The sequence below is a fragment of the Pseudonaja textilis genome, chromosome 13 (genome assembly GCF_049901715.1).
Source record: "Pseudonaja textilis isolate UNSWEBS1 chromosome 13, rPseTex1.2, whole genome shotgun sequence".
In the NCBI taxonomy this organism is placed as follows: Eukaryota; Metazoa; Chordata; class Lepidosauria; order Squamata; family Elapidae; genus Pseudonaja; species Pseudonaja textilis.
In genome coordinates, this window is record NC_142002.1 from 5,969,151 (window position 1) to 5,997,140 (window position 27,990).

General features: G+C 42.0%; 1 protein-coding gene across 1 annotated transcript in view; it reads left to right on the plus strand.

The window, feature by feature from the left end:
• Nucleotides 1-4,850, plus strand: part of SLCO3A1 (solute carrier organic anion transporter family member 3A1) — a 139,222-nt gene extending 134,372 nt beyond the window's left edge. The window contains exons 9-10 of the mRNA XM_026709304.2: nucleotides 2,550-2,614; nucleotides 3,606-4,850. Coding sequence (XP_026565089.2) covers nucleotides 2,550-2,614; nucleotides 3,606-3,985 — 445 coding nt within the window. The 3' untranslated portion in view covers nucleotides 3,986-4,850. The remainder of the gene's footprint in view (nucleotides 1-2,549; nucleotides 2,615-3,605) is intronic.
• The last annotated feature ends 23,140 nt before the right edge of the window (nucleotides 4,851-27,990 follow it).

The following is a 27,990-nucleotide window of genomic DNA, read 5'->3' on the forward strand; positions in this document are numbered from 1 at the left end:
AGATAGATAGATAGATAGATGATAGATAGATAGATAGATGGATAGATAGATAGATAGATAGATAGATAGATGGATAGTAGATGGATGGATAGATAGATAGATAGATAGATAGATAGATAGATAGATAGAGATAGATAGGTAGATGGGTAGATAGGTAGATAGGTAGATAGATGGATGGATAGATAGATAGTTAGATGGATGGATAGATAGATAGATAGATAGATAGATAGATAGATAGATAGATAGAAAGAAAGTTAGAAAGGTAGGTATAGATAGAGATTCACACATGCGCGCGCGCACACACACACACACACACACACACACAGATCTACAACCTTCCTGTTCCCCCCCACCCAAAATCAGGGTGTTAGCATTCCAGAAAACCTCAGCTCCAATAAATAACTCTGAGACAGACATGTTTTCAAAGTTCCCTTTTATTAGAGTAGTAAACTATCACATCTGGGAAATCCCGACTCTGAAAGTTCTGGGTTTCCCTCCAATAAGTAAAAAATTACAAATCCACCCCAGGCACCCTTCATTCCATCACACACCCTACTCACCGTTCGCCCCAACTTGAGACATTCCCTCAACCCTTCCTCCGCCAGGTGCACAAATAACATGACCTTGACTTAGAAGAAGAATGCTATTATGTCTAACCACATACGCTCCACAAAATTCCCCCCTCCCATCTTCCCAGGCTCAAGAACGTGGCAGCGTGGAAGCTTCTGGTGCTAATATGGCCTCCAAAGCTGACGCAGGGTGGATAATAACTCAGGGGACATGTTTGGTCTGAGGGAATATCTTTTGGAGGCCCGGAACTTTATCAGGGGTCCCTGAATTTTAGTATGCCTGTTTTGTATGTGTGTGTGTGTGTGTGCATGTGCGCACACACAGTTATGGGTTGCTTGAGAAAATTTAAAGGGTCCAGCCAGAGGCTTAAACTCTCAGGCCACCAGACCACTCTCCTCCTGAAAGAAGCTGATATTTCCCCCCCAATGGTGGAGCAAGTCAAGAGGGTCCTGCTTACACCCTTTTCGTCTTCCGCCCCTTTTTTTTATCCACCCTGCCGGTTCGAATCTCCCTTGCAGGCTAATTGTTAACGCCGTTTCCCGTTTAATCCCCAGCCTGGCCCACGCCCCCTTTTTTTTCCTGTCTTTGAATCAGCCTCAGTTGCCTTTGTAATGTGGGGCTTCCAGTCGATGAAACCTACCCGGAGAAGCTAATTAGTGGGTCCCCTGAAGGCGCCGCGTGGCCACTTCACAGCAGAGTTCAGCACTTTGCTTCTGCCTTTAGTCCTCTCAGTTTGCAGCCGCTTCAAAAGTTAAACTGTCCCCTTCCAGAGCAGGGCATCCCTCAACCCTTTGAGGTAGGCAAGGTCGAAAAACAGGTGCAGCAGGGGCGCTGAGAGTGCCGCTTATGGCCGCAAGTTGAAAGAACAAAATCTTGAAAGCCTACCGGAAAGAGAACTTTGAGATTTCGTCTTTCTCAAGACTGAGAAATGTTTGCAGAAAGCCGCCCTTTTGTGGTCGGCTCATCACTTCCCCGTTCCCAAGTTTGGTCCACGTTCCTTCACAACTCCCAAGGACTATAAAATCCCCCTATCCAAGTGCACTCACACACACAATTACACACTCCCTGAACAGAGCATTGGTCCAAAGCCAGCTTCTCTTTCTGCTGCAGAAGATTTCCCCCTGCTTTGGAAGTCGGGAGCTAAACAAATGATAGGAATCGGATTGAAAACTGGCTGGCTAGCTGCTGCCTGTGTGTATGTCTTTGTCTGTCTGTCTGTCTGTCTGTCTATCTGTCTATCTATCTATCTATCTATCTATCTATCTATCTATCTATCTATCTATCTATCTATCTATCTATCTATCTATCTCTATCTATCTATCTATCTATCTATCTATCTATCTATCATCTATTTGTCTGTTTGTCTCTCTAATCTCTCTCTTATCTATCTGTATATCTATCCATCCATTCTCTCTGTCTCTCATCACTCTCTTATCTCTACCTACCTACCTATATATCTATCATCTACCTATATCGTCTGTCTGTCTATCATCTATCTATCTATCTATCTATCTATCTATCTATCTATCTATCTATCTATCTATCTATCTATCTATCTATCTATCTATCATCTATTTGTCTGTCTGTTTGTCTCTCTAATCTCTCTCTTATCTATCTGTATATCTATCCATCCATTCTCTCTCTCTCTCTCTCTCTCTCTCTCTCTCTCTCTCTCTCATCACTCTCTTATCTCTACCTACCTATATATCTATCATCTACCTATGTCTGTCTGTCTGTCTGTCTATCTATCTATCTATCTATCTATCTATCTATCTATCTATCTATCTATCTATCTATCTATCTATCTATCTAATCTACACTATCTATCTACAATATCTGCCTGCCTGCCACTCTCTCTCTCTCTCTCTCTCTCTCCTAAGTTAACTATAGTTATCTATCTGCCCCATTCTCTCTGCCTGCCTGCCTGTCGATCTACCAACCATCTTAATGATATTTGCTTGAATATCTCTTCCATACAGAACTGTGAGCCCGGAGCTCAAATCATACGCTTTAGGAGTTCTCTTCCTTCTCCTCCGATTGTTAGGTGAGTGAAATTCGTGCTTTCTTTTGTTCCCCTCGGCTCCTCCAGAGAAACGGGGATTCCTGATGAAAGATGGACCTGGATGATGAACCCAGATTAGGTCCAGTTGGAGACGTGAGCAGCTTTCCACCTCCGAGTGTCCTCCAAATGTTTTGTATTATATCACAAGTGGGCCATTTTTGCAGTGGTTGGTTCCTCCCCTTGATGCAAGTTCTGTAGAAATCAATCCTGTACGAATAGGATGCCTGACTTCTCTGAACCTCGTCTGAATTTTCTGGATTTGCACAATAGACTGAACTATAAACTAATCAACCTATTGTGTTCTCTCAACACATTGCACTACAGAACACTAACCAGACTTAACCACTAGCCAAATTTCACATTGTACACATTCAGATGTAACTATTCATATCTTTCCCTTGTCCGATCTATTGGAGGTTGATTTCAACGGGGGTGTAGTGTCAGTGTTTCCATAACAGCATCACTGCTCTTAGTTTTCAGGGCGACCTCCCTCTTAGCATCACTGTTTGATCCAGCAGATGTTCCTCTTATGTTTGTCGAGGGTCTAGATCAGGAGTGTGAAATTCAAGGCCCAGGGACTGGATCCAGCTCATCGGGTGCTTAGATCCGGCCCATGGAGCTGCCCTGGAAACAGTGAAGGACCAGACCGTGGTGCCTCTGCCAGTGAAAATGGAGCTCAGGAGGGCTGCATGTGGCTCTCTCCAGCTCTCTTTTCATCGGCAGAGGGTTGCAGGAGGCCATCGTAGCCAAAAATTGAGCCCAGGAGCCTGTTTTCACTGGCAGAATGCTCGGGCCACACAACCAACATGAGTGGCATCGAGCCGGCCATGCCCATCCCGGCACCCCAAAGTCAAACACAACCCTGATGCGGCCCTCACTGAAAACGAGTTTGACATCCCTGGTCTAGACGTTTCAGAGAACATTGTCGACATTTAAAAAAAGAAAAAAAATATCTCTCCTTCTCCCTTCACAGGTTTTATCCCACCTCCCCTGATCTTTGGAGCAGGAATTGATTCCACCTGCCTTTTCTGGAGCACTTTCTGTGGTGAACAAGGAGCATGCGCCCTATATGACAACGTCGTCTATAGGTACCTATATGTGAGCATCGCTATTACCCTGAAGTCACTGGCGTTCCTCCTTTACACCACAACCTGGCAGTGCCTGAGGAAAAACTATAAGAAATACATCAAGAACCACGAAGGCGGACTCAGCACTACTGAGTTCTTTGCATCCACATTGACCCTGGATAACCTAGGACGAGACTCTCTAGGCCAGAATCCCTCTCAAAGGACAAAATTTATCTACAACCTTGAAGACCATGAATGGTGTGAAAACATGGAGTCCGTTTTATAGTGATTAGAAAGGCGGATGGCTAACCCAAAGGTCCTTTTGGAAGGAAGATATATTTTTTGTGTGAAAGGTGTAATATATCCATACGAAGATGTTTCGGGGAAGTCGAAGCAAAACCAAGCCCACAGCTCTTTCAATACCTTATCATTACGTTCCAGGAGCTTCTCCGGAAGAAGAGGACCATTCGTCCTTTGCTCCAAAAGCAGAATGAACCAAGACGAGGGGAGAAAGGGTAAAAGACCAATCTGGAGTGAGAAATGGTGATGCCAAGTGGACCATAAGTGTATCGAATGCCTTGGCTGGAGACACAACAGATGGGCAACGCTGCCAGTGTTTGGGGACCTGGTCTTTCACTGGCAAACAGAGCAGATGTCTGTCCTTTGGTGGGAAGGCAAACCCATGAAAAGACAATTCCCAGTGAGGAGGGGAAAGAGCAGAAGCCACAGCTGTTTCCAAAAATAAGTGCTATGTGAAACTGAAGCAACCAGTATTGGAGTAACCTTTGCAATACAAGCTTAAAAAACGACCACAAGGGTGCTATGCAGACCTTTTCACACTCTCCATCTCTTGCTCTCTCATATCACAGGAAGCCTGGGCCAGAACGTCTTCCCCTTTATTGTCTCCAGCTGCAAGACCATAAGATCAACCTCAACAGCTGTTGAAATGGGCAAACCAATAGACGTGTCCGGTACAAGCCATGATGACGTCAAGTTGACATCACGTGCTGAACAAGAGCTTACATCCCGAATAGATGCTGAATTAAGATTAGATAGGCTGCATCAATTGCACATGTCACCGTTTGGATGCCATTGTGACTTGTACCCAACACACTGGACGCAACTGCAACATTACAGTTCTTAAGACACCAGCATTGCTTTTCTTAAACTATTGGGGGTGGGGTGATCTAGTTCCATTTTGGTATGGGAATCGGGGCATTGTGCGTGTGTTTGTGTGTATGTGTGCAGTTGTGAGGGACAGAGCACAGGATAACTCTGGCCAAAGAGTCAATAACTTTTTCAACTTTGAGCAGGGTTGAAGTGGTACGTAGGTCAGCATGGCCAACGTTGCCACTGAAAATGGGCAGAGCAGGTCTGGTTGAGCCATCACTGCCTTCTAAACATCTGTACATTTTTCTAGTTTTGTGTCGGCACTGGAAAAGGAAAGTTTTTCAGTACTGTTTCCATTTGAATCACAATCTTGCTACCACAGAGAGAAAGAGAAATTACCACTTTATTCCCTGAGCTGCTCAGCTATTCATCCTCCCCAGTTTAAAAAAAAAAATGGTTGCAAAACTTTAAACTCCCTCCAATGGAAGCTTCAATATGTTTTTGACCTTAGAAAAAAAATGAATAAGCTGATAAATATATGTGCCTTTTTAAAGAAAAAAAAAATAAAGATGTTTGCTTTGCAAGAGTCAGAGGGAGAGAAAGTAGCCCACCTGTCCTTATCATAGGAAAGAGACGTAGGGTGTACTTTGTAGCCCTGGAGCAAAATCTCAGAGAAATCCCTTTCCTTAACAGAATAACAGAGTTGGAAGGGACCTTGGAGGTCTTCTAGTCCAACCCCCTGCTCAAGCAGGAGACCCTATTTCTGAGTGACAAAACAGAAAATCTGTTTGAACTGCTTGCTTTTCAAATGCCACTCACTAAAGTCCCTTAAATACACCCGTGCTCTCTTAAAACTTTTAAGTAGCACTTTCCTTTGGCTAAAACGAGAGAGAGAATTCCCTAAGATGGTTAACTGTCCCTTGCTGTCATAATGCCCTCGGGCGGGCGGGGGGGCGGTATGTGTGTCTCCAGAAGAAGAAAAGGCATTCTGGGAAAAATAACAGCAGCCAGCTGGCTCCCTCGAGATGGGTTGCTCTCCTGTCACATTGTCACAAAAGGGAGCCTGCTTTCCAACGAGGAAAAGGCAAACTTTTTATACGTCCTATTTATTGAGGCATGCCTCCCAGATGGGCTGCTCGTCTTAAAAAAAAAAAAAAAAACCACATTGCATGCGAAGGATTGGTGGCGTTTTCTATAGAATGTACTTCTTCGCCCACATATCTGTATTTAACCATGATCATTAGTGGTAGATCCCAATTCTGGACTAACCCTTTCCCTGCTGGGACCCTTCCCCAGATTCTGAATCTTCAAAGAAAAACATGAAAGTCCAGTTGCCTGTTGAAAATAGTACCTTTGGGACCAGATTCTGAATATTTTCTACTTCTTCCCACTTCGATTCGCAGCAAAGGCACATCCACCATAAAGGAGGATTCAGAGATTTATACTTCATTATATAGTATATTTATAATATATTCCGCCGGCAGAGGCATATGTTTCGAAGGATCCAAATTAGCTTTGTGCCCTTTTTTTCTTTCTCTATTGCTCTTGATTTAATCTTTTCCCTTCTTGGACACTGAAATCAATGTATTTTGTTTAAAAAGCGAGGCGCTGAAAAAGAAACACCACGAAGCGAGAGAAGAATTTACAGATGTTTTACCTTTTAAAATTGATTTTTCTCACGCTGAGTTGGGGTTGTGAGACTTTGCTGAACGGGGCAGCAGGAGCTAAATGTATTTCGATTTCAACCGTGATCTTTGAGTGATCTTTGAATTTAAGTGTCCACAGTGACTGTGTTCAGATAGTTCTTCAACCTTGCTCTGACTTGGCTAATGTTGACAGATGACAATGAAGAACTCCAGATGTCTCCATCTGTGGTTTGTTTACCATTAATGCCAAACCAGTATTCTTGGCTTGTTTCTCTTGTGACAAGCCAGTCCCAGCTGAAGAAAAAAACATGATACAGTCTGCCAAACCCAATCCAACACCCAGCCTCATTTTCAAGGTTTGGGAGCAACGTCGGAAACCAATTCTGATTTTACCCATGGTGCTGGAAACAGTGAGCTGAATTCCCAGGAACTAAGCGTAGGATCTCAAGAATAGCTCTGTACTTCCAAAGAGGTTGCTAGATGTTATTTCTTATGTTATTTCACATAAACTCCCTTTCTTTGTGCTGTCCCATAAAGTTGAACCTACAGTTCTAAGAGAAGACGTCCAAACTCCATTGTGCATATCTGTTTGGATCCATAGGGACATCGAGCCAAAATTTAAATTCTATAAGGCATGTGTTCTTCTTACTCTAAGCCAGAAAAGCATCTGTTTTGCAATGCTCAGCTCTTTAAAAAAAATAGGCATTTTAAAATTAGAAATGTGAAGTAGTACTGTTTGATCTATTGGATGAGACTCCAAGGTTAGATTTGCAGACGTGATTGAACACAAACTTTTATGCAGCTCTTGGAATTATATAGAGTTCTATTTTATTCTACAGGATATACTTATATGTAGAATTATATCCTGTGGTATAAGATATAATGTGTGAACTAAGCCAAAGAATTGCAACTTGCCAAACATTCCGAGTTCCCATCCCCTGCTGGCAGTGGAAGTTTCTGAAATATTTTAGGGGTAGCAAGTTGAGTGATATTTTTTTCCCTTGGAGCAAAGAAAACTCTTTTCATTCCATGGGATCCTTGGTGCTCTCTGAGCTTGGATGTTTTCTTGCAGACATTTCATTACCCAACTAGGTACCATCATCAGTGCTAGAAGGGAATAGGGTTTGTGGGGGAAGGAGGAGGAGGAAAACTGTGGACTCCTTGGTGCTCAAGGAAAACACTTGTTTTTCCTTGAAGACATTTCTCATCTCTGAACTGAACTGAAGTTCTGAACTAACGAAGCTTCTTGGATGAGAAACATCTTCAAGGAAAAACAAAAGTCCAGATGCCTTTTGAGAAAGCATCTTTGGGATTAACTATGGTCTGGATGACTGAGAATCTCCATAGATCTCATGTGTCTATACAGAGCTGATGATGATCAACGCAGGGACAATTGACATTTTTGAACGAGGAACCATTTCAGCTGGTCATTTTCACGGCATGGTGTGTGGACGCAGGTATATCTCAGGTGAGAAAGGAACTACAAAATCTTTTCACTGCAATTTTTGTTCGAATGAATCCAGCTATTGACTTAAGTCTTGGCTTAACACTAACAAGAGCCACGGTGGCACAGTGGTTAGAGTGCAGTACTTCAGGCTACTTCTGCTGCCTGCCGGCTGCCTGCAATTTGGCAGTTCGAATCTCACCAGGCTCAAGGTTGTTGCCTTCTGAGATTGGTAAAATGAGGACCCAGATTGTTGGGGGGAATATGCTGACTCTGTAAACCACTTAGAGAGGCCTGCAAAGCACTGTAAAAACAGTAGATAAGTCTAAGTGCTATTGCTATTCTTCAAAAATATGCTTTTCTTGTTGGCATTCCCATCTCTGTGTGTGTGGTTATGGATGCTTGAGAATACGGAGGGTCCTGGGGAGGTGAGTCAAACCATCAAACTGATCAAGATGGCAGCACAATGGCAGACCTGCCCTTTTCTGCATGCCCACAAAAAGGCAGGGGCTTCCATCACACGCGCACGGTTGCCATATTCGTTGCTTTCACTAATCCCTGTGAATACACTTATAGACCTAGGAAACACCTGTAGATCTAGATCTTTTTGTACCAAAGATGGGGATGCATCAAACTAGAATCTAGGTATCCATAGCACACAAGGGACTAGAGGAAGAATTGGGTTGGTTCTTTTCAAACCCTCTTTTCCAAAAAACATTCTTTTCTTCTTCCTCGGAGTTCCAGAACTCATCAATTGTGTTGTTCTGCTTTCTTACATATTTGTCATATTTTCCTCATACTTTTGCAGTTATCCCTTCAACAGCTGATAGAGTGATACCATTGGAAGAAGGTTAAGCCATTAGTCTCACCCTCTACTCGGTGCAGGAATCGGGGGTGTCCATGGGGTATGGTCAGATAGTTAACAGATAACAGATAACCAGAGTTGGAAGGGACCTTGTAGGTCATCTAGTCCAACCCACTGCCCAAGCAGGAGACCCTACACCATTTCTGACAAATGGCAGTCCAATCTCTTCTTGAAAGTCTCAAGTGATGATGCTCCCACAACTTCCAAAGGCAACTTCTGTTCCATGGGTTGATTGTTCTCACTGTCAGAAAGTTAAGATAGCAGGCACCCTGATGTGATTGAATTTTTGTAATGTGTATCCCAAATTGCAATCCCAGTGAATAGAATAGAATAACAGAGGGACCTTGGAAGATTTCCAGACCAACCCCCTGCCTAGGCAGGAAACCCTATGCCACTTCAGACAAATGGTTATCCAACATCTTTTTAAAAACTGTCAGTGTTGGAGCATTTACAACTTCTGGAGGCAAGTTGTTCCACTGATTAATTGGTATAACTGTTAGGAAATTTCTCCTTAGCTTAAGTTGCTTCTCTCCTTAATTAGTTTCCATCAGTTGCTTCTTCTCCTGCCCTCAGGTGCTTTGATAAATAGGTTGGCCTTCCTTCTTTGTAGCAACCCCTGAGATATTGGAACACTGCTATCATGTCACCCTTAGTTCTTCTTTTCATTAGACTAGCCATGCCCCATTCCTGCAACTGTTCTTCATATGTTTTAGTCTCCAGTCCCCTAATAATCTTTGTTGCTCTTCTCTGCACTCTTTCTAGAGTCTCAACATCTTTTTTGTATCGTGGCGACCAAAACTGAACGCAGTAATCCAATTGTGGCCTTACCAAGGCATTATACAGTGGCGTTAACACTTCACATGATCTTGATTCTATCCCTCTGTTTATTGCAGCCTAGGACTGTGTTGGCTTTTTTGGCAGCTGCTCCACATTGCTGGCTCATATTTAAATAGTTCTCCACCAGGACCACCACTTCTGGGGCTCATGACTTCCTCAAGAGGTGCTCTCAGAAATATAGAACCTAGAATAATAGGATTGGAAGGGACCTTGGAGGTCTTCTAGCCCAACTCCCTGCTCAGGCAGGAGACCCTATATCATTCCAGATAAATGGCCGCCAGTGACGGAGCACTCAGAACTCCTGGAGGTAAGCCATTCCATTGATTAATTGTTCTCATTGTAAGGACATTTCTCCTTAACTCTTACGTTGCATCTTTCTCTAGTGCTTTTCCACCTTTACTTCTTGCCCTGCTCTCTGGTGCATTGGAGAATAGTTTGACTCCCTTCTTTTCTGGGGCAGCCCCTCAAGTCCTGGAAGACTGCTATCACATCACTCCTAAACCTTCTCTTTGCTAGACATACCTAGTTCCCTCAATCATTCATTGTATGGCTTAGCTTCTGGAATCCTTATCATCTTTGTTGTTCTTTTCTGCATTCTAACACGGAACCAGAATCTGTCTGCTGGTCGTTTCAATCATTGTTTTGTTTTGTGTGCCTGCACTTTGAAATGAGAGAACAGGTTTGATCATCATAGGACGAATCACATTTTCCTTCACGGGACTTAGACTTCAGGCGTCTTCATTGCTCTTCCCCCGAATCTCTGTCTTATTTCTTCAAATCCTTGGGAATTCAAGGGCAAAAGAAATGGAATTTCAAAAGAAATGCTGCTTCTTTTAGAAGAGTATCCTACTGTCATCTCTTAAGAGCTTCGGGTCCAGCAAGTGTTGCTTGGTGGGAGCCCTTGACGGAACGTTCTTCGGCGTCTGTTCTATTTATATCATAGTCCAATGTTGTTCAAGAAAGCAGGATAAATTTGGAAGGCCGTGTCTTTGCACTTCTGTGTTTACATGGGCCTGTAGGAGACATGGATGGTTAAGCCGCTATTTAAGATGACTTTGAGCTGGCAAACTGCCTGGAAAACCTCCAGGGGATTCATTGTACATCCTTCATATGGCTTTTAGCTCTCTTTTTTTTTCCAAGGCAGTCCAAAATTTGCAGGCCCACATTGCCAGCTTTGCAGGAACGTTAATTGTAAATGGAAAAGTGTGAGAGCAAGGTCACTGAGCAATGAAAAACAGCTTTTTAAAAAACAGCAAGTAATGGGGGTTGGGGTTTTTTGTGTTTTTTTTGGTATGCAAATCCCTTCCCTTCCATTTAGCTAAAAAGCGAAAGGAGGACTTTTCCGAAGCAGACACAATAGCCTTGAAGTCATTTCCACTAATAAGTGTTATAATGTCACTCCACTAGAACGTATATTTTTGTACAATAGTGTCTGTGTGGAGGGGGAAACATAATTACCAGGCAAAATTATCCTAAAAGTGGCTTGAGGGGAGAAAGTAATAAGAGGAGGGGGAATAGGCTGCACAAGATATGCTTGAGGGGGTGTTGTCTGTGGAGTGGGTAAACCAGATTGATCTCTGACTCTTTGTAGGGAAGGAGAGGGAAAACATTTTTTTGTGTAGTGGTTTGGAGTTCTTCTGTTGTTGTCCTTCAGCTTCTAAATTTGCCATACAGTAAACACTACATATGGGATGCAGTGGCTATGTGGCTAAGATGCTGAGCTTGTCAATCAGAAAGGTTGGCATTTCGGCGGTTTGAATCTCCAGCACCGTGTAATGGGGTGAGTTCCCATTACTTGTCCCAGCTTCTGCCAACCTATCAGTTTGAAGCATGTAAAAATGCAAGTAGGAAAATAGGGACCCCTTTGGTGGGAAGAGAACAGTGTTCTGTGCGTCTTCAGTGTTTAGTCATGCCGGCCACACGACCACGGAGACGTCCTTGGACAAAGCTGGCTCTTCAGCTTTGTAATGGAGATGAGCACCGCCCCCTAGAGCTGGAAACGACTAGCAAGTATGTGTGAGGGAAACCTTTACCTAAATACTACATAAACAACTTCCCAATTTACTCCAAATATATGTAAATGTAAAACTTGACAAGGCAGTTCCAGCAGAATGAAATGGTAGAATGCTGGGCTGGAAGAGAAATGTTCCTGTGAGGAAGGGGCCAGTCAAAAAAACTATTATTCCAGGCATGCAGTCATGGTGGCCATTTTGACTTTTGGAGCCCTCCCCCAGGGATGACCCTGACTCCATATTAACGTTTAAACGACTCCTTGTGCAGCAGCAACAAAATACCCTCCTTGCATTTAGGAATGTAACATAGTGGAAGGAAAACGGCCAATTACAGATAGTTAGTTCTCAACTTACAACAGTTCATTTAGTGACTCTTCAGTTGCAACAGCACTGAAAATAGTGACTTAAGGCCATTTTTCAAACTTACAACCTTTGTAGCACCCCCATGATCATGTGATCAAAATTCGGATGCTTGGCAACTGGTTCATACTTACGACCGTTGCTGGGTCCCAAGGTCATGTGATTCCCTTTTGTGACCTTTTGACGAGCAAAATCCATGGGGAAGACAGATTCACTTAACAACTATGTGACTAGCTTACCAACTGTAATGATTCACTTCACAACTGTGGCAAGAAAGGTCATAAAATGGGGCAAAACTCACTTAACAAATGTTTCACTTAACAACAGAGGTGTTGGGCTTGATTGTAGTCATAAGTTGAGGACTACCTGTATTATGCTAACCGGCTGAAAGGTGGCAGACCTTGTAATCCAAGTCGTGGAAGGTTAGAAATCGTGAAAAAGCTGATTTAATCTGTGGTTGCCAAAAATTTGCTCATCTAGAACTTTGAATCTCTTCCAACATATTTCATCTACTTTGCTGTTCCCAGAAAGAAGTACATAATCATCTGGATTCCAGTGATAGTTATTATTATTATTATATTATTCAGATAAACACATCTACATCGTAATGAAACTCTTCTTGATCTGGATATAGAAACTTGGACAACCCATTAAAAGGAAAGTTGGATATCCTAATAACCAGTTTACAAAGAGGCTATAAATATGATCCAGTATTTTCCCTTCATCCGGTCTCTCTCCCTCTCCTCTTTCTGAAAAGCTGGCCACTTCTTACACATCATTCTTTTTAATTTTGTATCCCATTTCTTAAAAGAAACCTATTTGGAAAGATCCAATTTAATTCTCATAACAACACAAAGTTAGCAGGTAGCTCATTGAAGACTCGCTTAAAGTAAAAAGGAAGCGGTATAGAAGTTGAATGAATCAATGCATAATGAATGAGCGAGTGGATGAAGTGAAAGTTTCATGAGTAAGCCATGACTGCACGATCATTGTATGCCAAGGTGAATTCAAAAGTTCACTCACCCGTTCCTAAGACAAGAAGGATGTGGACAACAACTTTGGGTCCGCCATCTCTCTAAAATCTTCCTTTCCGTCTATCTCTGTTTTGCTCTTCTCTGCTCTGAGGACAAGAGGGGTTCCTGCATGTTTACAAGGGTAGAAAATCAAGATTGAAAAATCCTATGAATGCTGAATGTTCAGAAAAATGAATTTTTTTAAAAAAAAACCTCAAGCAAGGAAGATGGAGCTAACAACTTTGGTTTTCCTCTTTTCTACAATTGGTAACCCTGGAGAAGAGTGAACTTCCTGAACAGAATTTAAGTTTACTCAGAAAGATTATTAGAGACACACTATGGGCTTTTTCTGTTGGTTTTATTTGTTGGTTCTACACATTCAGTATCCAAGATTACATAGCAGATCATCACAGATGTCAGCAAAGATTGAATATAAGTGCAACTGGCATAAATCAAACAGGGGGTGTAAACCTTCAAATGTCATTTTCTAGAGCAAAACTGAAATAGAGAGTTTGCATTTAATTATCATTGCTTATGCCTTTTGTTATGTCATGAAATGATTTGTTGAAACGTGGAAAACTAGGCTATACATTGAATTAGTGCAGCTTTACCCAATTCCAAACCGGCTGAACCCTCGGGAAAGTGTAATAGTTCCAACAGAAAGACACTAGCATGCAGCAGTGTGAAATAATAATAATCTATAATATAATAATATCATCCATTAGGCGAAAGCAACTATTAGAAGTTACAATTGTGTGTAGATATCTGGATTAAAATATTATAAGCTAGTCAAAGATGCATTTAAAAACCCAACATTTCTGAAGTAACTGTTCAAAGTGTTAAAACTAAAGCTCTCCAATTTCTCCAAATGTTCAGCTGGCTGGGAATTCTGGGACTTGTAATTTGAATTTCTCTGGAGAACACTGACTAGGGAAGGCTGCAGGGACAGGAATGTTACACCTGAATGTGACGTAAGAGTGTGTATATTGGAGCTCGACTGGGTCACTCCTACAAAGTCAATGTCAACATTCTAAGGGAACAAGATAGCAATAGAAATAGAAATGTACCCCTTCATAGTGCTTTGCCTCCTCTCTAAGCAGTTTACAGAGTCAGCCTTTTGCCCCCAACAATCTGGGTCATCATTTTATGAACCTCAGAAGGACGGAAGGCTGAGTCAACCTTAAGCTGGTCAGGATCGAACTTCTGACTCTGGGCAGAGTTCGCCTGCAATACTGCATTCAAACCACTGCTCCACCACGGCAAGTTGGCCTGCAATATTGAATCGATCATTTAGTGCCATTCAAAATGTGCCAGTTTTGTGTTTTGTTCATTTCATTTCATTTTTTGAAGGGCAAGATGGGAAACACATCTTGGTTCCATTCCACCTGCCACAGGGGAAAAAAAAAGATCCACCAGTCTTCAGTGCCATATTGCCACGTGGTTCTAAGCAATAAGAAATGCATCAATTCAACATGGAGGCCTCGTTTTTTTTTCTCCCTATGCATCTCTCTTTCCCTCGCATTCGTCTTTAAACGGGATTGGGCTTTCTCAGAACTGCTTCGGCATCCTTAACCATCTTGCCAATAATTCCACAAGTCTCGAGGATGCTGGAGAATCCAAGTTTTGGCTCCCCCAAATGGCACGTATGTAGTCATGTTTTCTCTGAGCTTCCTGCCTCTCCTCGAGTGAGCCAGTTTGCTTTTGGGGGATGTTTTGTGCCTTTGTGAGCAACATCCACAGCATCCTTACAAAGAGCATTCTTTGAAAGAAGTGGTGCATCCAACCCAAAAAACTTCTTTAACTGCTGCCCTGGTGCAGCAAGTATTTGGGATCATTTTATCATCTGGGGAGGGAAAGGCCTTTAACATCCCTAAAAGCTATGAAGAGAAGTTGAAAGTTCCACCTGATTTCTGCCACACAATCTTGTATCTCAAGTACTAGACTCTTAGCCAAATTAGCTTCAGCTCTTGTATTTTTTTAAAAAAATAGAAGTGATTCAGCTGAGCTGAACATCTGATGACTTCATAAACATCTCCATCTTAATTTTGGGTTGGTCGGTTGCAACAGTATATAAGTGATTTGCTACTACTGGGGTGTTTTCTCTCTTTATTTTTTACTCTTAATGTATAGCTTTGAGATGTCCTTATTATCTCCTATCTGTGCACTAAGGTGATCTGGCTCTACTTTTGCAAACCAGCCAAATTTTGCAAGTCCTGACCTAGCTGGCTTTCCCTCCTTGCATATCACCTATTAAGAAATGAAATTGAATATCACGTGTTTAAAAGCTTGTGCGTGGAGGATTTAGGCTGGTGCTTCCTGATGCTTGCTTTTAAGCAGTTTCTGGTGCACACACAAACACAAAATTCAGAGTCAAAACTGCTTCCAAGGCATATGCAGAAATCTTCCGTATAGAATACTATATCAGGTCTATGGCGGTGTTTCACAATCTCAACTTTAAGATGGGTGGATTTCCGAGTCCCGGATTTTCCCAGCCAACATGCTGGAAAATTTGGGAATTGAATTTTAGTTGCTGAAGTTGAAAATACTGGCTTAGAGAAACACCAGAAGGCAGCAAAGGTTTTCTGGGTCTCTCGGCTGTCATCTACTGATCCCTCTGGGTTTGGCAACCTGGATCTGGTAGCACATCACAAATCATAATACTCTGTATTATTCAGTTTGCATCGCCTGAAATGCAAGCATCTAGCCCTTCTTATGATGCAGATACAACAAACTGGGAAACGTTTTACCAAGATGGAGAAAATCAACTTTGAATAAGATGTTTACATAACTCCTGTACCTCCACACTTCCAAAATGGGCGAATACAGAATGAGAAAGAAAGAGAAATAAACCACCAGGTACAATGTACATGGAATAGAAATGGAATTATTTTTATGGTTGCAGAATTGAGATTTTTTTTTCAGCTAAGTTTGGATCAAGATTGCTTTTATACTAAGTGTAATTGATGTATATTGCATTAACATCATAGAAGAACGGAACTTTTAAAAGTTGTTCTAGACCAATCTCAAGACAAGACACTGCTTCCATGCATCTCAACTTACCTGATAGATCTATTGTGGATAAAGATAGTAGTTTTAGAAATAATAATACAGTAATAACAATAACAATATAGCAGTGCTTAAACTGCAGTAAGTAGTTGGATGGAGCAGTGGAAGACCCAAATGGTAAACATTTTACTGCTTTCCTTTAGCAATGGAATGGGGTATGTTCTAAGTTATTGTCCTTATTATAAACTAATTTATGAAAACAAATCCAAACTGAAGTTCTAAGTCCAGTAACACATTTCAGTCTCTCTTTTTTTCCCCTTCTAAAGGCCTAACATTCATCATCTTTGCTATTTAATTGTCCCCATAAACAGCACAGTGTGCTGATTCTTTTTTTAATTGACCACGTTTCAAAAGCCTTTTTTTTTTTCAAAGCATAGCCAGATAATCCCTTGAGAGTTGATGCTTTGGCTCATTTATCACTTGAAAGAAGTTCTTCCAATTTTTAATGTGTTAATTCTTGGGGATGAAGATGTTTTTTTGAGGGGGTGGGGAACAGAAACAAAGAGGGAGATTTATTTAAACAATGAGAACAATCTTACTGTGTGTCCGACTGAAAGAGACAAAGAAGAAATAAATAAAGGCCAGGCTCAGTATATTTTGAGTACCGCATTCTGTATTTTTGCAAGCTTCTATTTTCCAGATGAGTTTAGAAACCTGTGATGACGTGAAATTAAGTACTGTACTGTTTGCTGTAAATGACATTAAAAGTACTATTTTCATTTGTTGGCAGTGTCCTTCGGTGAATCTTGCATTGCTGATGTTCCTTAACAGCCTTTTCAGCTTGGTCCCCTCTTGGTATCATAGTGTTCTGACCTAGACTTCCTTAGAAAGCCCAAAATGCAGTTTTAGTCCTGGCAAAACCTCTTTTATTTCCACAGCTATGAATTATGTTCATTCACAGCCTGCAAGGCTTCACAAACAGTCTTTCAGGGGAATGTTTATAAACACCCACCTTATTGCACTTGGAATGCTGCCAGAGAACTAATTGCCAAATGCAGAGCAAGGCCAAACTTGACACAGAGTCAAACAGAACTTTTCAAAGCTTGAATCGACCAGGCGAATGAATCGCTTCCTGCAAAAGCTCACGTCCCGTTTACTCCTCTTTTATGTCCTATGGGAAGGGCCATCATCTCTGAGGTGTGACCTTACTTCTGAGTCGACCCTGCTTTCTCAACTGTTCTTGTCTTCTAGTAGTTCTGTGCGTGCGCAGGCTGGGCGCTGGTTCCCGAAACTCCTGCTGTCTGAGTCTGAAGGCAGCTGATGACTGCCAGCCTGCCCTGGCTCCATCCCTGCCTCTGATGCAGAGCCCTCGTCCGAGCCCTCCTCAGCCTCCAAGACTGGCCCAGGTTCCTCCCCAACCTCCTTGCTACTGTCTGACTCTGCTGCCTGCTTCTTGCAGGCAGGCCACAGCACTTAGAAGACAATGATTGTCATTCGGGACTAGAGAAGGAAAGAATCTGAATGAGGTCAGAAGCAAGACCAATTTACAGAATAGAAAGGTAGTCCTGCCAGTCAGGAAACACAGCAAGAAAGCGGGATGCTCATCTAACTCCAATTCCTAAAATGACAGTTTTGACAATGGCACAGGATGGAAGTATTCCAGAGAAAGGAGGGCTCTTTGGGCCTCTCTGAGCTTGCTTGTTTTCTTGCAGGCATCTCATTACCCAAACTAGGTAACATCATCAGTGCTAGTAAGGAGTAATCTGTCAAACAGGTAGTCCTTGACTTAATTGGTACCAGAATTTTCATTGCTATGCAAGATTAAGTGAATCATGCCTGACTTTATGACCCTTTTGCCATGATTAAGTGAATCAGGTAGTCATTAAGCAAACCCACTTCCCCATTGACTTAGAGCTAATGCATTTTTTCCCCTCTGAATCAGTTGAATTCAAGGTCACTTTTGATGGATGGATGGATTAATTGATGGATGATTCCAATAAAGGAGAATATTTGTAGCTCAGGATTGAAATGAGGAGACCTTGGTGCTCTCTGAGCTTGCTTGTTTTCTTGCAGATGTTTCATTACCCAAACTAGATAACATCATCAGTGCTAGAAGGGAATGAAGTGTACAGAGAGGAGGAGGAGGAGGAGGAGGAGAACTATGAGGTCCTTGGTGCTCTCTGAGCTTGGTTGTTTTCTTACAGATGTTTCATTGCCTAACTAGGTAACATCATCAGTGCTAGTCTAGCTAATCTAGTGACTAGCACTAATGATAACCATAGTATTTAGACTTATATACCACTTCACAGTGCTTTACAGACCTCTCTAAGCGGTTTACAGAGTCAGCCTATTGCCCCCAAGAATCTGGGTCCTCATTTTACTGACCTCAGAAGGATGGAAGGCTGAGTCAATCTTGAGCCAGTGAGACTCGAATGTCTGGCAGCCGGCAGTCAGCAGAAATATCCTGCAGTACTGCATTCTAACCACTGCGCCATCATGATGTTACATGGTTTGGGTGATGAAATATCTGCAAGAAAATAACCAAGCTCAGACAGCACCAAGGACACCCCAGTTCAACCCTGAGCTACAAATATTCTCCTTTATTGGTATTCCATAGAAGTAAGAATGAGAGACTATAAAAAGGTGTATCGAAAATGTATCCTTCCACTCAAAGCAAAACTTATTCTTAAACCTTCCTAAAGGCCTGTTTTAATGGGCCTGCAAAAGAGGCATGAGGAATCATCCTTGCATGCAGTTGAAAGCATTACTTACTATCAAACCTTGCAGGGTAATTCAGACAAGAAACACAATCAGGAGAACTATATTTATTGTAAAGTTTCATGAGCAGAATTATTTTATTTGTCATTGTACCTCATACAATGAAATCAAGTGTCATCTTCAGTGCACATCATGACCATGAAAATAAACACAAACACACCTCCTTCACTCTCCACACATTGAACCGAAAACCCCCGACACCACACTAACACTCCACTCTACAGCAGAATTCAAAAGAGCTACTGCCCTGGGATAGAAGCGGTTTTTCAGCCTATTTGTCCTTGTTTTTATGATTCTGTACCGCCTGCCAGATGGTAATAGTTCAAAAAAAGGGGTTTCCAGGGTGAGATGGATCTTTGAGAATGTTTTGAACTTTCTTAAGGCACCAGGAGCTATAAAGCTCTTCCAAAGAGGGGAGAGGGCAACCCATGATCCTCTGGGCAATGACGTTCACGCTCTGGAGCGCTGTCCTACAATTGCCACAGCGCAATTGGCAAACCCTACAGAGGTGCAATAAGTTAAGATACTCTCCATGGTGCAGCGGTAGAAGGTCACCAGCAGTTTTTCATTCAGTTGTTGTTTTATGAGAAGTCTCAGGTAGTCTAATCTCTTATCTTGCAAGGCTGAAAGTATTTTTCCCCTTTTGCTCTCTGGAAAACTAGGGAGGGTTTCTTATGGAATATTTCCTACCCCCTGCTTCCTTCTGAAGGCTGAGATACCTTTTACAAACTGGTTGTCCCATCTATGGTTCTCCTACCTGTCTACCAAGAACATTCCTGCATACTATTACAAGCTCTGGTGCCTTTCCCACACAGCTGACCTGAATTTCTCCCTACAATAAAACTGTGAAATGTACATTCATCGAATCCCTTCCTCTCAACCTAGCTTACAGTTGTCACTCATAGGTCAGAGAAGAGAGAGAAGGAGAGGAAGGAGCAGAAGGGGAAGACGAGGAGGAGAGGAGGAAGAGGAGGAAGAAGAAAGAATTGCAGTAGCATTTAGACTTATATACCACTTTGTAATGCTTTACAGCCCTCTCTAAGCAGTTTTACAGAGTCAGCCTCTTGCCCCCAACAATCTGGGTCCTCATTTTATCCACCTCGGAAGGATGGAAGGCTGAGTCAACCTTGAGCCTAGTGGGATTTGAGCTGCCAAATTGCAGGCACCCAGCAGTCAGCAGAAGTAGCCTGCAGTACTGCACTCTCACCACTGCGTCACAGAAGAAGAAGAAGAAGAAGAAGAAGAAGAAGAAGAAGAAGAAGAAGAAGAAGAAGAAGAAGAAGAAGAAGAAGAAGAAGAAGAAGAAGAAGAAGAAGAAGAAGAAGAGATTATGAATGGATGGATGAGAGAATAGAGACAGACAGACAGGAAAGAGGGAGCGAGACAAAAATGGATAGGAGGTGTATAGGGTAAACACAACTCCCAATAGGTTTTTTTTTTAAATTCTCCCTCTTATCTCAGTTGCCTTACTGTACACATTTCTCCCAAGGAGTAAAAAATTGTGATGCCCAAAAGTTGGGAACACACATCTTTGGGTTCCTAAACAATTCTTCCATATCCTTTTCTGTCTCTTTCTCTGCTCCCCGCTCCCCGCAAAAGTCACCTAGATCCTTTTTGTAATCCAGCTAATAAGCCTCAGCAGCAGAAGCAGTGGAGAGGAGAAGGACTCTCCAGGACAGACCCCATAAAATGGAGACATAAATCTGAGCCCATTACAGGGGAGAGACCTTCTTTCCTCTCTGCAGTCCAGAACTACCACCTTCTCCCCTGTCTTCTGTAATTAAGTCATGGCAACCACGCCAAGGGCTTGCCAGCTTCGTTTGGCCCATTCGGGGCTTCTGTGTTCCAAGCCTTAATCGGCTTTCTTTGTTCCCTGAAATGCCAGCCTTGCTTGGTTCCACATGAGAGAAGCAGAAGGGCTGGTGCTCACTCTTCATTATGTCAGCACACAAAAGGTTTCTGTCTGTCTCTCGGACGCTTCTTCACAAAGCAGTGAACCTCGGTGACCTCCCAGGAGAAGATGGGCTGAGAATATATACCTCTTTCTCCTCGTTCTCGTTTAAACCGGAGTGGCACAGAAGTAAACCTTTGGAATTCGACCCCTAAATCTGTAGGCAGAGAAAAGGGGTGGGAGGCAGATGTTCTCCAAGCAAAGGAAGAAAACAAATTCTTGATTTCTTAGCAGCAAAATCCCCTCTTTGGGAGTCATAGCAGAGCCATAACTATGGATAATTCTTGACTTTCAAGCATAATTGAGCCGGGGTGGGCTTCCAAAATTTCAGCAAAGGGTTCTCTGCCAGGTTGCTGAGTGGGGGTGGCCATGGTGGGTGTGGCCTAGTTGGCCTCCTGCACCAGGGTGGGGCCTTTTTGCCCACTCCAGGCTCCGAAGACTTTCCTTGAGCCTCCAGGAAGGCAAAAATGGCCTCCCCAGGCTCCAGAGGCTCTCTGGAAGCCAGAAATGGGCCCATTTCCGGCCTTCCTAAACTTCCAAGAAGCCCATTTTTTACCCTCTCTGAGCCTCTGTGCATGTCCTGCACTTACCTGCATCCAAAATGGGCCACAGGGGACTCCTGGGAAGGGAGGGGTGGGGTGGGTGGGGCTAGACAGGAGCAGGATTTGAGGGTTCTCTGAACTGCGCAGAATCAGCCCCAACCTGAATTGAGCCCCAAATTTCCATTTGCTAAGCGAGACACTTGAGTTTTGCCCCACCTTGCAACCTTTCTCACCATCGTCGTTAAGCAAATGACTGCAGTTATTCAGTTAGTAACCCAGTTGTTAAGTCAACCTGATTTCCTCGTTGACTTTGCTTTTCAGAAGGTGGCAAAATTGATCACATCACCCTGGGACACTGCAACCGTCATAAGTATGAGCCAGTTGCAAGGTCCACATTTTATCATGTGACCCTGGGGGATGCTGCAATGGTTGCAAGTGTTAAAGGTGGTCCTAAGTCGCTTTTTTCAGGGCCATTGTAAGTTCAAACGGTCACAAAACAAAGTTTAGTGCAGGTCGAGGGCAAGCTGTGAAGGCTTTTTCTCCTATTCTCAGGTTAGTTTCTTCTTCGTTTCTTCCTTGGTGGATGAGAGGAAGTGAGGAAATTCAGAGAGAGGATTTGAATGTGAAAGACCAACAAGGGCCTTCCAGGGGAGGAAGTCAAAAAAAGTCAAAATCGGGCATAAGCCTGTGGTCAAGGCCAGGGTAGTTTCCAATGAACCCTCCTGTGGGCACTGATGAAGGCAGGACATTTATACTTGCTCCTTGGCCCACTGAGAAACACTGCAAGGATCCACAATCGGCCCAGGATAATTGAATCAAAACAATTTTCCCCTGGAAAAAAAATTTCATTCCAAATGTAATCGTAATGGTAGGGAAAATGCAATAGCAATGTTGCATATGATATCTCCCATCACCAGTGATCATTATTTGAGCATATGCAAGAAGTAGGACCATTGGGGTACAATGTCTACTCACCAATATTAGACCAAGCCATTTTTAGGACTGGCCATGGTTTCACTGAATAGATATTACAGCTTGTTGAAATAAGTCAAGGATCGTCTCCTCTTTCTTTCCCCTTCCCTCCTTCTTCTCCTTCTTCTTCTCTGTCTCCATCTCCCTACTCCTTCTACCTCCTTTCTCTTTCTCCTTCTCCATCTCCCTTCTGTCTTGTTCTTTGCCTTCTCCTTCTCCTCTGTCCCCTTCTCCCTTCCTTCTCCTTCTCCATATCCATATCTTTCCTCCTCCTCCTCCTCCTCCTCCTCCTCCTCCTCCTCCTCCTCCTCCTCCTCCTCCTCCTCCTCCTCCTCCTCTATCTCCTTCTTCTCCATATCCATATCTCTCCTCCTTCTCCTTCTCTGTCTCCTTCTCCATCTCCATCTTCCAACCTGCCTCCTTCTCTTGGTTTTACCTTTCATCCTCACTCCCAGCAATAATGGAGTAATTAGAGTGGATACATTTGCAAGTACAGCCTTGTACTTGTATAATTTGGATATAGGAAAATTAGTTGCCTTCAGGGAAGACAGGCAATTATGAATGGAACCGCATCGATCTGATGGCATCTGAAGGAAGAGGGGCTCTCATATTGAAGAGATCCAGTTAGTCCACCCATTCTGTAATGTGCTCACAAGCAACGGCATTCAAATCGAGAGCATGTGTTTGCTGTTTCCACTTATCCACACGCATCGACAGACACTGAGAATTTGGAAGTAGCTCTCATCCTGATATTCTTCCTTTATGCACCAAGCATGCTTCTGAATCTAATTAAGCTTGAAGTTATCATTGTTTCTATCACATTAAGCTCCCACTTGGCTCTTGACAGCATGGTGCGCCAAGTCAACAGCAAATCTTTTAAAGAGAAGCAACAGATTTTGGTTCAATTAAAAATTCATTAAAATGCAAATTAGTCTGCAAACTCCCCTCCCCTTTGGATATTTTACTCAGTGTGGCATTTTTAATCACAGATGGAGGTAAGTGGCAGACTTCGCGAATGGGGGAATGTCTCTTAAGGTTTCTGCATGCACATACAACATATTAAATGTATATTGCATATTAAATGGAGGGTCAGTCTCCATCCCCCGCCCATGCATCATTTCCATTTTATCTCAGTAAGACAGATTTCAACGTTAATTGCAGCGATACTTGCCAAATTGTTTATCAGCTCGCTGCAGAACTTTAAACTTCAGCTCGATCTGCAGCATTATGAAAGAGTTCGCCTACAAGATGTCTTTTTAGCAAATGTTCTATTACTGGGGCACATGAACACCACAGGAATGGACCCACTCCTCAAAATATTATTTTAGGTTCCTCACTCCGGCAACACACGACATGTGCAGCAACTGGGTCTTTTAAGAGAAGAGCAACCAGGATGATTAAGGGACTGGAGACTAAAACATATGAAGAATGGTTACAGGAACTGGGTTTGGCTAGTCCAGTGAAGAGAAGGGCCAGGGGAGGCATGAGAGCAGTCTTCCAATATCTGAGGGGCTGCCACAAGGAGGATGGAGTCAAGCTATTTTCTAAAGCGCCTGTAGGCCAGACAAGAAATGATGGATGAAAACTGAACCAGGAGAGATTCAACCTGGAAATAAGGAGAAACTTTCTGACAGTGAGAACAATCAGCCCATGGAACAGAAGTTGCCCTCTGAAGTTGTGGGAGCACCATCACTTGAGACTTTCAAGAAGAGATTGGACTGCCATCTGTCAGAAATGGTGTAGGGTCTCCCGCTTAGGTGGGGTGTTGAACTAGATGACCTACAAGGTCCCTTCCAACTCTGATTATCTGTAAGTCATGTTCCATTTTTTCCTGCAATTGTTTTTATAATGGCTCTTGGGGCTCTTGGGGATTAGTCAAGAGGTCTTCTGAGTAAGGATAAAGGAATCTCTGCAGATTTTATTTCGATAGTCGTTGCCAACTATAGCAGAGGTGGTATTCAGCAGGTTCTGGCCAGTTCTGGAGAACTGGTAGCGGAAATTTTGAGTAATTCAGAGAACCGGCAAATCCCACCTCTAACTGGAGATTTTGCAGTATCCTTCTCCTGCCACACCCACCAAGCCACGCCCACAGAACCAGTAGTAAAAAAAAAATGAATCCCACCACTGGACTAGAGGGAGTGGTGCTCATCCCCGTTTCAAGGCCATAGAGCCAGTGAAGATATTTCCATAGTCATGTGGCCAGCATGACATCATGGAATGCTGTTGTTTTCCCACTGGTGGTACCTATTTATCTATTCGCATTTGCATGATTTCAAACTGCTAGGTTGGTAAGAGCTTGGGCGGGAGCTCTCCCCCACTATGTGGCACTCGGGTTTCGAGCCGGGCTGCTGAGTTTCTTGCTGGCAAGCCCAATATCTTAATTGCTGAGCCACCGCATTGCCCCTTTGTCTTCTGGGAGTGATGTAAATATCAAGATGGCAGCCGCAATGCACAAATAAACACATGTTTTATTTGCACCAATGAAGCCACCATCTTACTTTTTTGACACAAAGAGTGTATGTTGTTGATTGATTGGTGAAGTACCATCAAGTTGTTTTGGACTCTTAGCAGATATATTTTCTCCAGGATGATCTGTTCCTAACCTGGTCCTTCAGCTCTTCCAATGAGCCCTCATCACCCTGTAACTGAGTGTATCCACCGTGCTGTTGGTCATCATCTTCTTCGCCTTTATTTTACTTTTCCCAGCATTAAAATCTTCTCCAGAGAGGTAGATTTTCACCTAATGTGTCCAAAGTAGGATTGAGCCTGGTCATTTGTGCCTCCAGTGAGAACTCCGGGTTGATTTGCTTCAACCATCCAGTAGTCTTCTTCTTCTCCTTCTTCTCCTTCTTCTTCTTCTTCTTCTTCTTCTTCTTCTTCTTCTTCTTCTTCTTCTTCTTCTTCTTCTTCTTCTTCTTCTTCTTCTTCTTCTTCTTCTTCTTCTTCTTCTTCTTCTTTTGTCTTGTTCCCTCTTTCCTGTCTGTCTGTCTCTATTCTCTCATCCATCCATTCATAATCATCTCCTCCTCCTCCTCCTCCTCCTCCTCCTCCTCCTCCTCCTCCTCCTCCTCCTCCTCCTCCTCCTCCTCCTCCTCCTCCTCCTCCTCCTCCTCTTCTTCTTCTTCTTCTTCTTCTTCTTCTTCTTCTTCTTCTTCTTCTTCTTCTTCTTCTTCTTCTTCTTCTTCTTCTTCTTCTTCTTCTTCTTCTTCTTCTTCTTTTTTACTTTTTTTTATTTTTAAAAACAAACATACACATACAAAACATAAAAACATAAAACCATCTTCCATTTTATATACATACAGTGTGTCAGTTGGTTACATATCTTTTGTGCTATCTTTTTGTAGTCATTTATTCACAATTTACATCAGTCTTCACATTGTCAAACTAACATATACTTATATATTTATCAGTTATTAATCATTCCATGACTAAACTATTTATTCCATCATTTTATACAAGATGTTTCAAGTTTTGTCTTAAAATTTATGTTAAACTTTCAACAAGTGGTTATATATATCTATATTATGTTTTATATCAATCTATTAACTTTCTATCACAAAATTGAGTCTATTACATTACCATGCCTTTTTATCCAATCATTGATAAAATAAATCCCATATCATATATAAATTGCTTGTTCTCTAATTTCAAATGTTTACTCATTTCAGCACAGTCCATAATTTTTTTGATAACTTCCTCCTGCATAGGTATTTTGTCATTTTTCCAAGTTTTTCACAAATACAATTCTAGCCGCTGTTAAAACATTTATGATCAAATATTTCAGTTCTCTATTGTATATGTCCGGTATGACTCCCAATAAAAAAGATCTCTGGTTTAAAGTCTATATGTTGTTTTATCATTTTTTCCAACCATGTGTGGATTTTAGTCGCGATGGTACGATGGGCGATCTTGATCTTCCAAGATCGCCATCGATATCTCAGCTGCTGGACGGTCCTGACGGACCTAAACTGTCCCATAGAGATGGTGATCGATAAGGGCATGTCCTGCTGATCCCAGGGATACCACAAAGTCCCTGGTTGATCCAGGAAAAGCCCTTTTTGCCGGTGGCAGAGAGGCAGCCTTCCAAGCTGCTGAAGCTGGGATAGCTCCGGAACTAAAGAGATCGGAAAGTGTGTCAGTTGAGATGAACTTTTACTTATTATTTCTTGGAGAGTACACCCTAAAAAAATGAAAGTAGACTAAAAGTGAAGAGAAAAGAATTTAAGTGGCGTGATTAATTATCAAAGTGCAAGTTTTTTTTTTCTTTTTCCCCTTTTTCTTGCAACTTTGAATTTGGCAAAGCTGTTTAACCTTAAACTGGACTGGTACTTTTTAATCCTTTTATTTTTGTTTGTATTTCTCTCTTCCTTTTTTTTAAACAACCCTTTTGAAAATCCCTTTTTGATTAAGATTCTTCTGCTTGACTAAGATTTATTTTTCTCCTTTTTAAAAAAAAAGGGGGAAGACTTTACTTTTTTTTTTTTTTTAGTTCCTGGTCGTAGATTGAGGAGAGGGAAGTGAAAGTGAAGGAAAATAAACAGCACTGCTTCCCAGAGGCTTGGATACTTTCTTTCTTCTTTTTTTCTTTTTTACTAGCTTATGTTACAGTCAAGGACTCTGAGCTTTGTTTTGGAAAAGATAGAGATGAGCGTGGCAGTTTGTTTACTCAGGGGCTCATTTGTGAAAAGTTAGCTGGAGTCTGGAGCTGAAGTTGAAAGAAAGAAGATTGAAGTGACCTTGAAAAATTCTGAGCTGCTCTATCAAAGAGCCTTGGATATTTGGCAGCAGAGGCTTATTTTATATTAGAATTGTTTTTTACCTTTTGCCTCCCTTTCTACCCGCCCCCCTCCCAAAGTTGGGCTCTTTTTTTCCCTCTTAAATTGGATTTTGATTTTTTAAACCAGGAACTAGAACGTAAATCTTTTATTTTGGTTTTCTTTTTGTTTATTAAGAGGAACATATAGAATTTTTTTCTTTTTTCCCTTTTTATCTTTGATTTTTTTACATTTTACATCTACCATTGCAACTCATTGGATTAAGGTATACAAGTGCCTGAAGATTTTCTTTTTCCTTTTTTCCTTTGGAGTGGCAATCAGGTTTTTTTTTCTTTTTCTTTTTTCCTCTTTCTTTTCTTTTCTCTTTTTTCTCTCTCTTTCTTTACAGATAAGCATTACAAGATGAGTAGAAAGAAAACAGCCCCAGCTTCTTCGATACCAACCACCTCACCATCTGGAGGACAACGATCTATACAGACAATATTACAGCAGGAAAAAGAGAAAGAGAAAGAGAAGGAAGTGACATTACAGATGTTTGTGCAAGGAATTCAGAAAATCAAGCAAAAAATTGAAAAGACAGATGAAAAAGTGGAAAATATTCAACAGATGATGATGAAATATGAAGACAGATTCAAAAAAATTGAAGAAGATATACAAAGAGATAAGAAAATTGTAGATATTTGTTTGAGCAATGTCGAGAAGGACAGGTGTGAACCATTAGGATGGGAAACAGACAAATCAGGAATTTTATTGAAGATTTCAAAATATACAAGAAGGGAAAGGTGAAAACCTTGCTGAAATAATGGCAGAAATATTGGCAGAAGCACTGGAAATAACTAAAGAAAAGATGATGGATGGGATGGACAAAGTGTTTCATGTCTACACAAGATATGCAACGAGGAATAGATTACCAAGAGAAGTTCACATTAGATTTACTAAGAAGATTATTAAGACACAGATACTCCAGGTGGTGAGAGAGA